At 30.8% G+C, this 12,669-nt stretch overlaps 1 protein-coding gene across 1 annotated transcript in view; it reads right to left on the reverse strand.

The window, feature by feature from the left end:
• Positions 1-113: 113 nt before the first annotated feature.
• LOC111700259 (proto-oncogene tyrosine-protein kinase ROS) overlaps positions 114-12,669 on the reverse strand; it is a 14,703-nt gene continuing 2,147 nt past the window's right edge. The window contains exons 4-16 of the mRNA XM_023471136.1: positions 9,973-10,049; positions 9,264-9,331; positions 9,068-9,178; positions 8,246-8,310; positions 7,905-8,013; positions 6,951-6,994; positions 5,968-6,062; positions 4,556-4,650; positions 4,166-4,252; positions 3,761-3,873; positions 1,279-1,387; positions 533-632; positions 114-130 (exon numbers count right to left, since the gene is read on the reverse strand). Of these exons, the coding sequence (XP_023326904.1) occupies positions 114-130; positions 533-632; positions 1,279-1,387; positions 3,761-3,873; positions 4,166-4,252; positions 4,556-4,650; positions 5,968-6,062; positions 6,951-6,994; positions 7,905-8,013; positions 8,246-8,310; positions 9,068-9,178; positions 9,264-9,331; positions 9,973-10,049 (1,090 nt within the window). The remainder of the gene's footprint in view (positions 131-532; positions 633-1,278; positions 1,388-3,760; positions 3,874-4,165; positions 4,253-4,555; positions 4,651-5,967; positions 6,063-6,950; positions 6,995-7,904; positions 8,014-8,245; positions 8,311-9,067; positions 9,179-9,263; positions 9,332-9,972; positions 10,050-12,669) is intronic.

Genomic DNA, 12,669 nt, shown 5'->3' on the forward strand with positions numbered 1-12,669 from the left:
TGATACTTCATTTTAAGACTGCCATAAACTACTTAAAAATGTACTTTTTGGCAAATACAATAAGTTAAAAGTTTTTCAGGTCTTTGGTAAATTTTAAGAATGCTAACTAAAGCTTAGAGGACGGGGGAACCTGAGATAAAAGAATGACGGCCTCAAATTGTTTACTAGGGCGAAGATCTTTTTTGTAAACAGACTGATTCATTGCAACCAAGGCCCAAGGTATCTATAGCTTTGTGGTGAGTAAATCTATAGCTTAGTGGTGAGTAAATCTATAGCTAAAAAAAACAGATGAACATTCTTATATATATATATATATATATATATGTCAAACATGTCACTAAATAATTTGAGGGTCAAAATTTTTAAAAAATCTTTTTTTAATTGATATTTTTGATCTTTATAAACCTTATGATGAAGTCCAGTAGAATATATTATTATATCTGACTGTATCATCAACATCATCAAACAATATATGATGATATATATATATAAACCTTGTGATGATGTCCAGTTAATATATATATAAACAAACCTTGTGATGAAGTCCAGTAGAAAATATTATTATATCTGACTATAGCATCGACATCATCAAAACCCCGGGTACCCGTTCTGGTCTCGTTAAGCACCGTCACCTAGGCAAATAAAATAAACTAAGTTAAATAACGTTTAAAAAACATTTTTCAGTCTAAAGGATTTATTTAAACTATTTTGTTTACAGTTTATATTTTGCAGTCTAAAGTTTGCCATGTTTAAAAACCTTTAGATTGTTCTTAGATAATTTTATAAATCTAAAGCTCGAAAGGAAGGTTTTTGCAACAAACTAAAATGTTCTAATCCCTATATATTAGCAAGTTGTTGCTGTAAATCTTTCATATTTTTAACTTGGACAATTTTATCTTACAGAATTAATTTTTTTGAAATAACAAAGTTCTGCGATATCATGTTTCAAAGATATAGGGATTAGCAAATTAGAGTTTGTTGCAAAATCGCATTTCCTTTATGAACGAAAGTGGAACCCATAAACCTGTAGAATTAGGTCGACGACTGTTAAATGTTATGACCTATGAATAATACTTTTACCTAATTCACTTAATTAATAAGTTGATTTTCAAGCTACTGGTTTTTGGGTTTCAATGTACTTTTATGAATTTTCGAATCATGTAAAAAATAAAATTTATATTATAGGGAAGCTTAAACACAAGATGTTATCGTAAAGATTGAAGAAACCCTCTAAAACAAATAAAATTGCATTTAACTGACCAAATACATATTAGCTACCTTGAAGGGTGGTTTAAGAGAAACTTGAAACATCATGTTTCTGTCTAGTACTGGTATATATACAGAGTAATCTGTAAAGGAAACTACAAACGGGCCTAAGCTTAAGCTCCTGCAAAAAAAAGATTATTTTTTTTAAATTTGAAATATATTACTGTTGGGAGAAAATCAAGAATCGGAATTGTAACGAAGTATCAGAGCTGAAAACTTTAAAACTGGATATTGTTATTACCGATTGCTTAATCTAAATATCCATTGTGGACATTTTTGATTTCTGCTTAATCTGCTCCTTTTCCCTTTTCCTTAGGATATCCCTTTCGGATTCCGGGGCGCAAAATTACAAAGAAATTGAGTTTTTGCCCCAAACTCTGATTTTCTAATCCCTATATCTTTGCAACTGAATGTCATAGACCTTAGATATTTCAAATTATGAGATCTCCGAGATCCAATAACTGAAGTATAAAATATCAACGGTTTACACCATCAGGTTGCTAAGATATATGTATCTGAGTTTGTTGGAAAGACTCATTAATTCCTTTTCCGGTTTCTTATTGCTTGTTTTGGATTCTAAATACACTCTGATTGGAAGAATTTAGGCATTTGTTGGATACAAACTAGGTAAAGATTTAGATATTAATATCCACAATTTTAAAGTTTTCATTTTAGAGATCGGATTTTTTGCATTGTTAATTCCTTTAGAGACCATTGATCCGCAATCTTTTTAAGCTCGATAGACACAGCTATTTTTTAGATCTACAACGTTGTGTGAATCTACAACTTTTTAGTGAGTAAGTCTGAAACTTTGTGGTTAGTAAATCTATAGCTTTGTGGTAAGTTAATCTATAGCTTTGTGGTGAGTAAATCTATAGCTTTGTGGTGAGTAAATATATAGCTTTATGGTGAGCAAATCTATACCTGTTTGGTTATCAATTCTATAACTTTGTGGTGAATAAATCTATAGCTTTGTAGTAAGTAAATATATAACTTTGTGGTGAGTAAATCTATAATTTTGTGGTGAGTAAATCTATAGCTTTGTGGTGAGTAAATCTTTAGCTTTGTGGTGAGCAAATCTGAAACTTTGTGGTAAGTAAAACTATAGCTTTGTGGTGAGTAAATCTATAACTTAGTAATGAGTAAATCTATAACTTTTTAGTGAGTAATTCTATAGCTTAGTGGTGAGAAAATCTATAGCTTAGTGGTGAGTAAATCTATACCTTTGTGGTGAGTAAATCTATAGCTTAGTGGTGAGTAAATCTATAGCTTTGTGGTGAGTAAATCTATCGCTTAGTGGTGAGTAAATCTATACCTTTGTGGTGAGTAAATCTATAGCTTAGTGGTGAGTTAATCTATAGCTTTGTGGTGAGTAAATCTATAGCTTAGTGGTGAGTAAATCTATAGCTTAGTGGTGAGTAAATCTATACCTTTGCGGTGAGTAAATCTATAACTTTGTGGTGAGTAAATCTATACCTTTGTGGTGAGTAAATCTATCTATTTTTTAGTGAGTAAATCTACAACTTTGTGGTGAGAAAATCTATAGCTTTGTAGTGAGTAAATCTATAGCTTTGTGGTGAGTTAATCTATACCTTTGTTGTGAGTAAATCTATAACTTTGTGGTGAGTAAATTTATAGCTTTGTGGTGAGAAAATCTATCTATTTTCAGTGAGTAAATCTATAGCTTTGAAGTGAGTAAATCTATAGCTTTGTGGTGAGTTAATCTATGTATTTATTAGTGAGTAAATCTATAGCTTAGTGGTGAGTAAATCTATAGCTTAGTGGTGAGTAAATCTATAGTTTAGTGGTGAGTAAATCTATAGCTTAGTGGTGAGTAAATCTATAGCTTTGTGGTGAGTAAATCTATACCTTTGTGGTGAGTAAATCTATACCTTTGTGGTGAGTAAATCTACAACTTTCTATACCTTTGTGGTGAGTAAATCTATAGCTTTGTGGTGAGTAAATCTATAGCTTTGTGGTGAGTAAATCTATCTATTTTTAGTGAGTAAATCTATAGCTTTGTGGTGAGTAAATCTACAACTTTGTGGTGAGTAAATCTATAGCTTTGTGGTGAGTAAATCTATAACTTAGTGGTAAGTAAATCTATAACTTTGTGGTAAGTAAATCGATAACTTAGTGGCGAATAAATCTATAACTTTGTGGTGAGTAACTTTATAATTTTGTGGTGAGTAAATCTATAACTTTGTGGTGAGTAAATCTATAACTTTGTGGTGAATAAATCTATAATACTGTGGTGAGTAAATGTATATCTTTGGGGTGAGTAAATCTAAACTTTATGGTGAGGAGATTTTTAGCTTTCACCTTAAATTCTGTGTTTTCCTTCAAATATAAAGCGATTTTCAGACTACAGAATCATTTACTTTCGCGGTTTACCCTTGATTTCCCACAAAGTAGTCAGTTTTACATAATTTTTACGATTAAAAATACTTTTTCAAAATACAAAAAGAATGCATTTTTTAAATAATGTTTTTACTTGAGCATAAGCTGTGGATATACGGAGCAGCCTGTGTGTGTCAGGTTAACCCGGAGAAGAGAATCATATTCGTCCTTATCCACCCAGTACAGGTAACCATGGAACGGATCAACCTGGATATCGATTTGTGAATACTTTATATTGGGTCTGATAAACGGGTTTCTAGGTTGGGCTAATGTTAACAAGTATTAGGCAGCAGGCGTGAATACTTTTTTAACGTCTTAATAAAAATTCTCAGAAACTTTGGCTTAGAACTAACTATTTTTTTATTTCGCTTGCTCCTGTTCTCAAGAAATTCAATAGAAAAAAATTCTATTTAAAATTTTGTAAATAATCTTTATTTCGAATTTCGAATTAAGGTCCTCATCTAAACACATGATTATCCGATTAATTATAAACGTTAACCTGTAAGTGTTGTGGTTTTCTGGTAAAAAAATGCTGCATTCTCTTACACTTTAATCCATCCAGCTCACAGATATCAATTATCCAATCCTAGATCAGAATTGAAATAAAACCAATGCCAAAATAATTTGTCCAAAAATTTAAGAATAGACCACAGTCTCAAGGAATAAGTGCTCTGTTGTGTAATTGTCATCTAAGGCCTACGACATTGCGTACCAAAGATATAGGGATACGAAATTCGAAACTACGATAGAACAAACTTAAGCACCTGTAAGAATTAGATTTTGATCCTTGTAGGAAAAAAAAATTCTGGTAAATCTTTTTTTTATTTTGGTAATTCTATCACCCTGTAAAATTTTAGTAAAAAATTGACAACAATGCACTATGGGTTACCTGGCTAAAAGCTGAAATTCCTGTTTCTATTCTTTTTAAAATATATAATTTGTCGTACAACCAGTCCACTGTTATATACTCTACAGGATCTTCTCCTAGAAAAGACATTTAATCTTTGCCACAAACTCTGAATTTCTGATTCCTATATCTTTGCAACCCGATATTGTAGATCTTAGATATTTTAAATATGAATTCTGATAGATAAACTAGTCTTAAGTTTAAAATATTAAAGCTGTACACCATAAGGTTACAAAGATATAGGGGTTAGAATATGTAAGATTGTGGCAAAGACTCAATTCCATCTTACATAATACGTACGTGCTTTAATATCAATTTTTAAATTGAATCAGAAAAATCTAAATATCCTGAAACATTATTAATTAGGTAAAGTTGGTTGTAATGTAAATCCAGGCAAATAAATCCTTATTAACGATGTGGCTGCGACTAGTAAGAACTCGAGAGGGGGGGGGGGGGGGGGGGGGGGGGGGTGCAGTGGTTTAAATTGTAGCTGGGCTGATAAAAAATGGGAATAGATAGGATAAAGTTAACAGGAAAAAATGAATATCGAAGAAATATTTAAATTTCTTAAAAATTTTCCTAAAATAGTTTGTGAACTCAGCTTTGCCTGGAAACTAAACTTTATTTATAAATCAGCACATTCAACTTAAAACGTTTAAACCAAGTAAACCAAGTATACCTTCTCGATTTCTCAAATTAACATTTGAAGAAATTCGATCAATAACTGTATGCTCATAGATACTCCTGCCGCCATATAGCCGCGTTTGGTTCCGAATTGCGATTTTAGCTATTTTTCCATTTTCATTTCAGAATTTCAAAATCAAGCTAAGAACATTACCGTCATTCTCCCGAGTTCCCCAATAAAAATTTGAAGCAAATCAGTCAGAGTTGCAAGAGTTATGATCGGACAAACAGAGAAACATAGAGACAAACAGAGATTACAATTTTATATTTAAGACCCAATCTTCGACTTAACTCTGACGACAGTTTGTGTCACGTGATTGACAGCTGCAAGATCTTCGGTTCAACTTAAGGAGTTAGGTCCAATGAAAAATAAAACCGACCTTGGTTGGTTTTAGTGGAGAATAAGGCTTAATGTTGAGTCTTGTTCGCATAAAAACCCGGAATGTACCAACTCGTACCATGAAAATCCGCCAAATAGAATATTAAACCGGTTTTTTTAACTCAACTGTGTGGAAAATAAGATGCAGCTTGTATCCGAAAGCTCAATCCGTCAATAGGGCCCAACGAATTGCAGCTTAGACCCGAGCCATATTTTGCCAAATTTATTAAATCGCGGGTATCTCTATAATTAAAACTATGAATCAAAAGTATCTTGGCTTGATCTCCATTCGATCCCTGTCCCCTTTATTGTTTATGTTTACAATACCAACCTGTATTAAGTACAAATTGGTCTCTTGTCTCTTCGTAATCTTTAAAAATAGATTCTCTGAAAAGTTTTCCACTTTCAGTCACAATAAACATAAACCTGAAATATATTACTTTCAGGCACAATAAACATAAACCTGAAATATATTACTTTCAGTCACAATAAACATAAACCTGAAATATATTACTTTCAGTCACAATAAACATAAACCTGAAATATATTACTTTCAGTCATAATAAACATAAACCTGAAATATATTACTTTCAGTCACAACAAACATAAACCTGAAATATATTACTTGAAAACAATAAACATAAACCTGAAATATATTACTTGAAAACATAAACCTGAAATATATCACTTAAAAACATAAACCTAAAATATATTACTTGAAAACATAAACCTGAAATATATAACTTTAGACATAAACCTGAAATATATTACTTGAAAACAAAAATATTTCTTCTTCAAATTCGTTAAAAGAAAAACAATTAAAAATCAGACAATTTCAGTCATATTAAACATTAAACTAAAATAAACATTTTGAAACCCGATTCATCTAGAATTAGATAACTGGAGTTTTTTCCTCAAATATACTGATTACTCGCCTCAAACTCTTTATCTTTGCAACCTGAAGTCATATCATTTGTGTAAGATGTTACCGATCTACAACGTTTAATCTCGTTAAAATTTAAATATATGTGCTTCATCCGATCATTTTAGTTATTCCTGCAGGGTATGACAGGGTAGGAATCTAATCAATCTCTCATGCAGATCTGCACAATATTGAGATCAAAGCGTAATCCCACAAAATTTTTAATCTCGGATAATGTTTGACTTTAAATATACAAATAGCTGATTAATTCATTCATGCGAACTCATAGAAATATTAAAGGTCTACGAAATCAGGTTGCAAAGATATAAAAATTTAATTTGTTGACATATTTTCATTACATTTCACTTTAACACATAAAAAAGCATATTTACCTGTATTCTTGATGCACATCCAGGCACTTGATAAATTCATCAAACTGAAGAAAAAATTATTAATTCAATTTGATTTTAAATTTACTTTGTTCATGGTAATAACAGGTTTATTGTGGTTTACGATATTTCTCGAGTATCTATCTTTATTAATAAGATTTTAGATACTTTTTTAATCTAAAAGATTTCAAGTTTAATTTATCATAAATGAATTTTTAAACTCGCCGAAAAATAAAAATTTAAAAATAACTTTATCATTCTAAATATGTAAATTTTTTCTTACACTTTACAGAAACCTTTATGTTATGAAACTATTTATTTTTAATACAAATAAATGTTTAAACATTTTTTAAAATATACAACCAAGGTTAACTAGATAGATCTAAAACATATGCACATTCAAAATCTTAAACTGTCAATCATGGATTTAATAAGATTTAATGCAACAAATACATAAAATCAATATGTCAAGTTAAATATTTTTAAAACTTTTATTAATTCTGGGTTTAAAAAAAAGGTAATTCTCAAGAATAAACTAGCCTTCAATACCTGGGATATGAGGGAAACCGCCTAAAATAACACATAAACAGCATGGAATAGCTGGTATGATATATATAAAAGCCTCCAATTCTGGAATAAAGAAAAACAGCCTCCAACACCATGGAGTATAAGAAATAACAGCCTCCAATATAAGGTGTAAAAAGCAGCATTTACCTGGGATAAAAGAAAAACACCCTTCGATCCCTGATATAAAAAGAAAACAGCCTCCTATACCTGACATTGAAGTTGTTATTCTTAAAAGAGGAGATGAGGCTATCCTCCAATACAATAGAAAAGCCTCCAATACCTGAGATAAGAGGAGATGAGGCTATCCTCCAATACAATAGAAAAGCCTCCAATACCTGAGATAAGAGGAGATGAGGCTATCCTCCAATACAATAGAAAAGCCTCCAATACCTGAGATAAAAGAATGACGGCCTCAAATTGTTTACTAGGGCGAAGATCTTTTTTGTAAACAGACTGATTCATTGCAACCAAGGCCCAAGGTATACTCTTGGCATCAATTCTAAAAAATAGTAGATAATAACGTAACAATAATAGAAAAATAATGATAAAATTATATTGATTAATTTGATAATTATTACGATAACAATTACAATAGTTATAACATTAATGATAATTACATTAATGAAAAGTATTCAGAATAATACTAAAACTATTACAATAGTAATAATAATAGTAATGCTACTAAACTATAATAATAATAATGATAATAATGATAACAATAATAGAATTACCTTTCTGGACAAATATATTCAAATAAGGTAAAACCAGGTTCACTTGTCCCAAAAAGTGATTTAGCCTGAAAAAAATAATCTTATTTGTTTTACGAGGTTTATGATGATAGTTCATGTTTTAATGTACTTCAAAACACAGAAAACACTGGAGATTAGACATTTGACACAAGCATGGAGAATAGTTAAGTTTGGAAGCATTGCATTTGAAATACATTAAGACCTATACAACTGCTGAATATGATGACGACTTAGACTAAAATTACTATATCAAATAGTGCAATGAAAAACTGCAATTATACAGTCTAGCCAGAGCTGAAAACTTTAGAATAAGATATCTTTAATCCCAAGTACTTAATCTGAGTATCCAATGGACACACTTTTGATTTTCTTCTTAAACCGTTCTTTCTTGGATATAGTAGAGAAAAATCCAAAACCGGGCTTTTTAGCATAAGAGATTCCCTCACGTTTCTGTATAATCTTAAATGGCGCGCAAAATTTCAAATTTATCGGCTTCATGTACGCGACTCTGATTGGTTGAATTTTATTCACTTTTCAGGATACAATTACAGGTACAAGATTAGGTTAGTCTCGAATCTCGATATTATGAAAAAGAGAGGATCAAGCATTAATCTCGATATCCACCATTCTAAAGTTTTCAGCTCGACAGACCTCTTTCACTTGATAATTTAACTGTTAAGCTACTGTGGTGACTATTTGCTAATTCCAATACGCATAGGATTGCTTATAATGCAGTCTCCCATGCCACATTGTTATGGATCTCACTGTTTAACACTTGGTATAATCTAATAAAAGTCTGTGTACCTTGATCTCTATTCTATAAGTTGTATTACAGGTTAATCCTTCAATTATGTAACTTTGATGTTCAGTACCTTGGTATAATCTAATATAATTCTGTGTACCTTGATCTCTATTCTATAAGTTGTATTACAGGTTAATCCTTCAATTATGTAACTTTGATGTTCAGTACCTTGGTATAATCTAATATAATTCTGTGTACCTTGATCTCTATTCTATAAGTTGTATTACAGGTTAATCCTTCAATTATGTAACTTTGATGTTCAGTACCTAGTAAATAGAAAAATTATTTATATTAATAATATCAATTATCTATATATAAGATAGATAAATGTTAATATTTATAAAACCATTAAATATGAACTGGTTTGTTATAACTTGCCAAAAATTCTAATACTTTCTTATACTTATTTTATACTTAATAACGTAGGCTTTTGAAATTTCAGACTATAAATTCAAATAAATATTGTTATTTTTTTACATAAAAATAAGTTTAATATATACATTTAGTATATTATTTATATATTTAAGTCAACACTATGAGCCAAATGTTCATGCAAAGAATATAATTTGATTAAAGTTTACAATAAAAATAGTCGTTATTCAAGTTTAATTATAATTGACAACATTGTTCTGCAATTTCCTTGACTGTAGTCATGGTGTGTGTCTGTATCAAAAGAGTGTGTGTAAGGTTTACCAAACTTGTCTGCAAAGCAGTATGACTGGCTTTCTCATGCCAGACCAGCGCCATTTCCTTTCCCTTTATTCCTATTCCCTGATAAAAACCTTTAAATAACATTGAACAGATTTCCTGTCCGTCCAACCGTCACGCTTAATTCAAAATCAAAATCTTGCAGTTCAGAGAATTGAAATATCTGACTTTAATATTTTTGACAATTTAACATTCTTACCTTCAAGTGGAATAATATCTTTTCCTTTCTCCACAGAGGTAAAGTTAACTGCCGAATAGGTCAGAGAATATGATATTCTAAATTAAAACATTCAAAATTAGATTTTTTTTATCAATATTTAATAATTCATTAAAGGGAGTGTTCAATAATTCGATCATAATTATAATTATTCAATAATTTTAAAAATCCAGTAACCAACTCAATTTTTAATTCTTACAACTATGTCAGCTGATAATATGTAAACCTTTGATATTTTAAACTTAGACTTTTTATTTAACACTAGCTGAAGGGCCCGGCGTTGCCCGTGGAAAAAAAAATTGAAAAAATAAATAAATAAAAATCCAATTTTTTTATTTCGATTTTTTTTAGCCTATAACAACCCAAAGCCATCCATTAATGTCCTCCAACATTTTCAGCCCAATCGGTCCACCCGGCTCTACGCAACATATACATATATATATATATATATACGAATGTCTTGTTTTATTATATAGATAATTCATTGTTTTAAATATAAAAGGTTTGTGAAGATATAGGGATTATAAATTAAGAGTTGGTAGCGAGAGTATTGTTCCTAAATCCTAGTTTGTCTGATTGTGCATATAAAAAGCTGACAGCTATAAACACTGAAGCAGACAATCCTCAATAGTTTCATCAATATATTCACTGTTCAAGGAGTTCAAGCATCATCAATACAACAATATACATATTACTTACCCCCCCCCCCCCCCCCCCTCCAAAACATCAGAGGTAATGAGTCTTTGTCACAAACTCTGATTTTATAATCTCTGTATTCATGCACTCCAACCTCGTGACCTCAGATATTTCAAACTATTCATTCTGTCAAATCTGTTCAAATTTTGAATCTCAAAGGTTTACATCATCAAGTTGCAAAAATTTAGGAATTAAGAATTTTATTGTTTGGCATAAACTCAGATCCTTTATGGAAAAATGAGTGGTAATCACTGTGTGTAGGACTATCAAGCTCCGCTAAAACCCACATTTTCTTTGGTTAATGAACTTGCAGATCACTCCTGTACGCACCGAAAGATTAGTTTAGGGTGCTATGCCTGTGCTGTGACAGGAAAAAAATTTGGATTGTCATATCTGTTTTGTTTTTCCTTCTTTTAATAAACGTTAAAACGGTTGAACTGAAAAGCTAAGGCTCAACTGTTTGGAAATGAATGACATAAAAGTAATGCGCCCACATCGCCTTGAGGGTGAACTGCTTTTTCCCTTTCGATCTCTGGCAAAAACATTTAACAATCAGAAACCATTAAAAATTTAAACTACTAGCCAGCTTTTCTTTACGGATTTAGTACTTACTTAAAAATGTTAACTTGGAAAGTAAACCGATAAAAACATCCATGTAAAAGTTTTGATTTCAATACGACTAACGTTGAACTTAATTAAAGTTGAACCATTATCGTCGCATAACTATGTCTAGTTTATCCCAAATTTTAGTATATACTGAGTGTCCCAAAAACATAGGATTTCAGTGACGAATTGGATATTGTCTTGTTATGAATTGTAATACCTAATTTAAAAAGCCATAATATTAGTATGTCTGCTAAAGTTTATTTTATGAAGAGAGGGTAAAGGGCTGTAAAGATGTGTCTATAATGTCTCTGCAAGATGAACAGTGAAGACGGAAAAGTTTACACTGTTTGTATACTGTAATTTTCTTGTTTTACTAAGTGCAACCGTATGCAGTCAAAACATAAACAAACAAAATGTGAACATAGCAGACGAAACTCTTACAGATTACAGCTTTCTCAGTAGGTATTGCTATACTAAATCAAAGAATTATTTTAAAAGACGATATCGAATTACCATATTTATTGGGACACCCTATATTTAGGCATTATGAGATAAAATAAAGATTTAGACACTTCTATTACACATTTAAACACTTGATAAAGTAACAGAAAACCCAAATTAAAATATATCCTAATTTATTAAAGTTTATATAACGGTCTATACGGACTGTTTACAGCTAAAAATTGAATATGACACAGTTGAAATAACTCTAAAAGTGCAGAAAACATAAAATGTCAATGGCATCAGAAGAGTAAAGGCCATACAATTATTCAAAACGCAATACGCATATTACCACAAGGATGATGCAAAAATTATTTAAAACGCATATTACAACAAGGGTGATGCAAAAATTATTTAAAACGCATTACCACAAGGATGATGCAAAAATTATTTAAAACGCATATATACCACAGTGATGATGCAACACGTGAATATAATAATCTAGGATTTCGTGATGAATCTAGTTCACAACATGAGACACAAAGATCAAGAATTGTTTTACATAAAACAAAAACAGTAGTGTGGGGGGGGGTTGCTTTGATGAACTTACAAGGAAGAGGATTATATAAAAAATATATCGTTGTTATTGGCCTTTGAGAAATTGAATTAAAGGGAGTGTCCCCGAAAAATGAAAGGGGGTATAGGCTTAATGCGATAAAAAAGCGCTTTTGATCGCTACTAATCTTACTTCTATCTGTTGCGTCTATAAGGAGAAAATTGACAAAGACGTCTCATACCGAAGAGCGTAGCGCCCATACAAATTGAGGAAGTTGGAACATGCGACTTAGACCGTAAAAAAATCAAATTAATATCAAACAAAAATTCATATATTACAACCTGTAGTCATCGATTATCTTTCGCCACATTTGTATATAG

The sequence above is a fragment of the Eurytemora carolleeae genome, unplaced genomic scaffold (genome assembly GCF_000591075.1).
Source record: "Eurytemora carolleeae unplaced genomic scaffold, Eaff_2.0 scaffold86, whole genome shotgun sequence".
Classification (NCBI taxonomy): Eukaryota; Metazoa; Arthropoda; class Copepoda; order Calanoida; family Temoridae; genus Eurytemora; species Eurytemora carolleeae.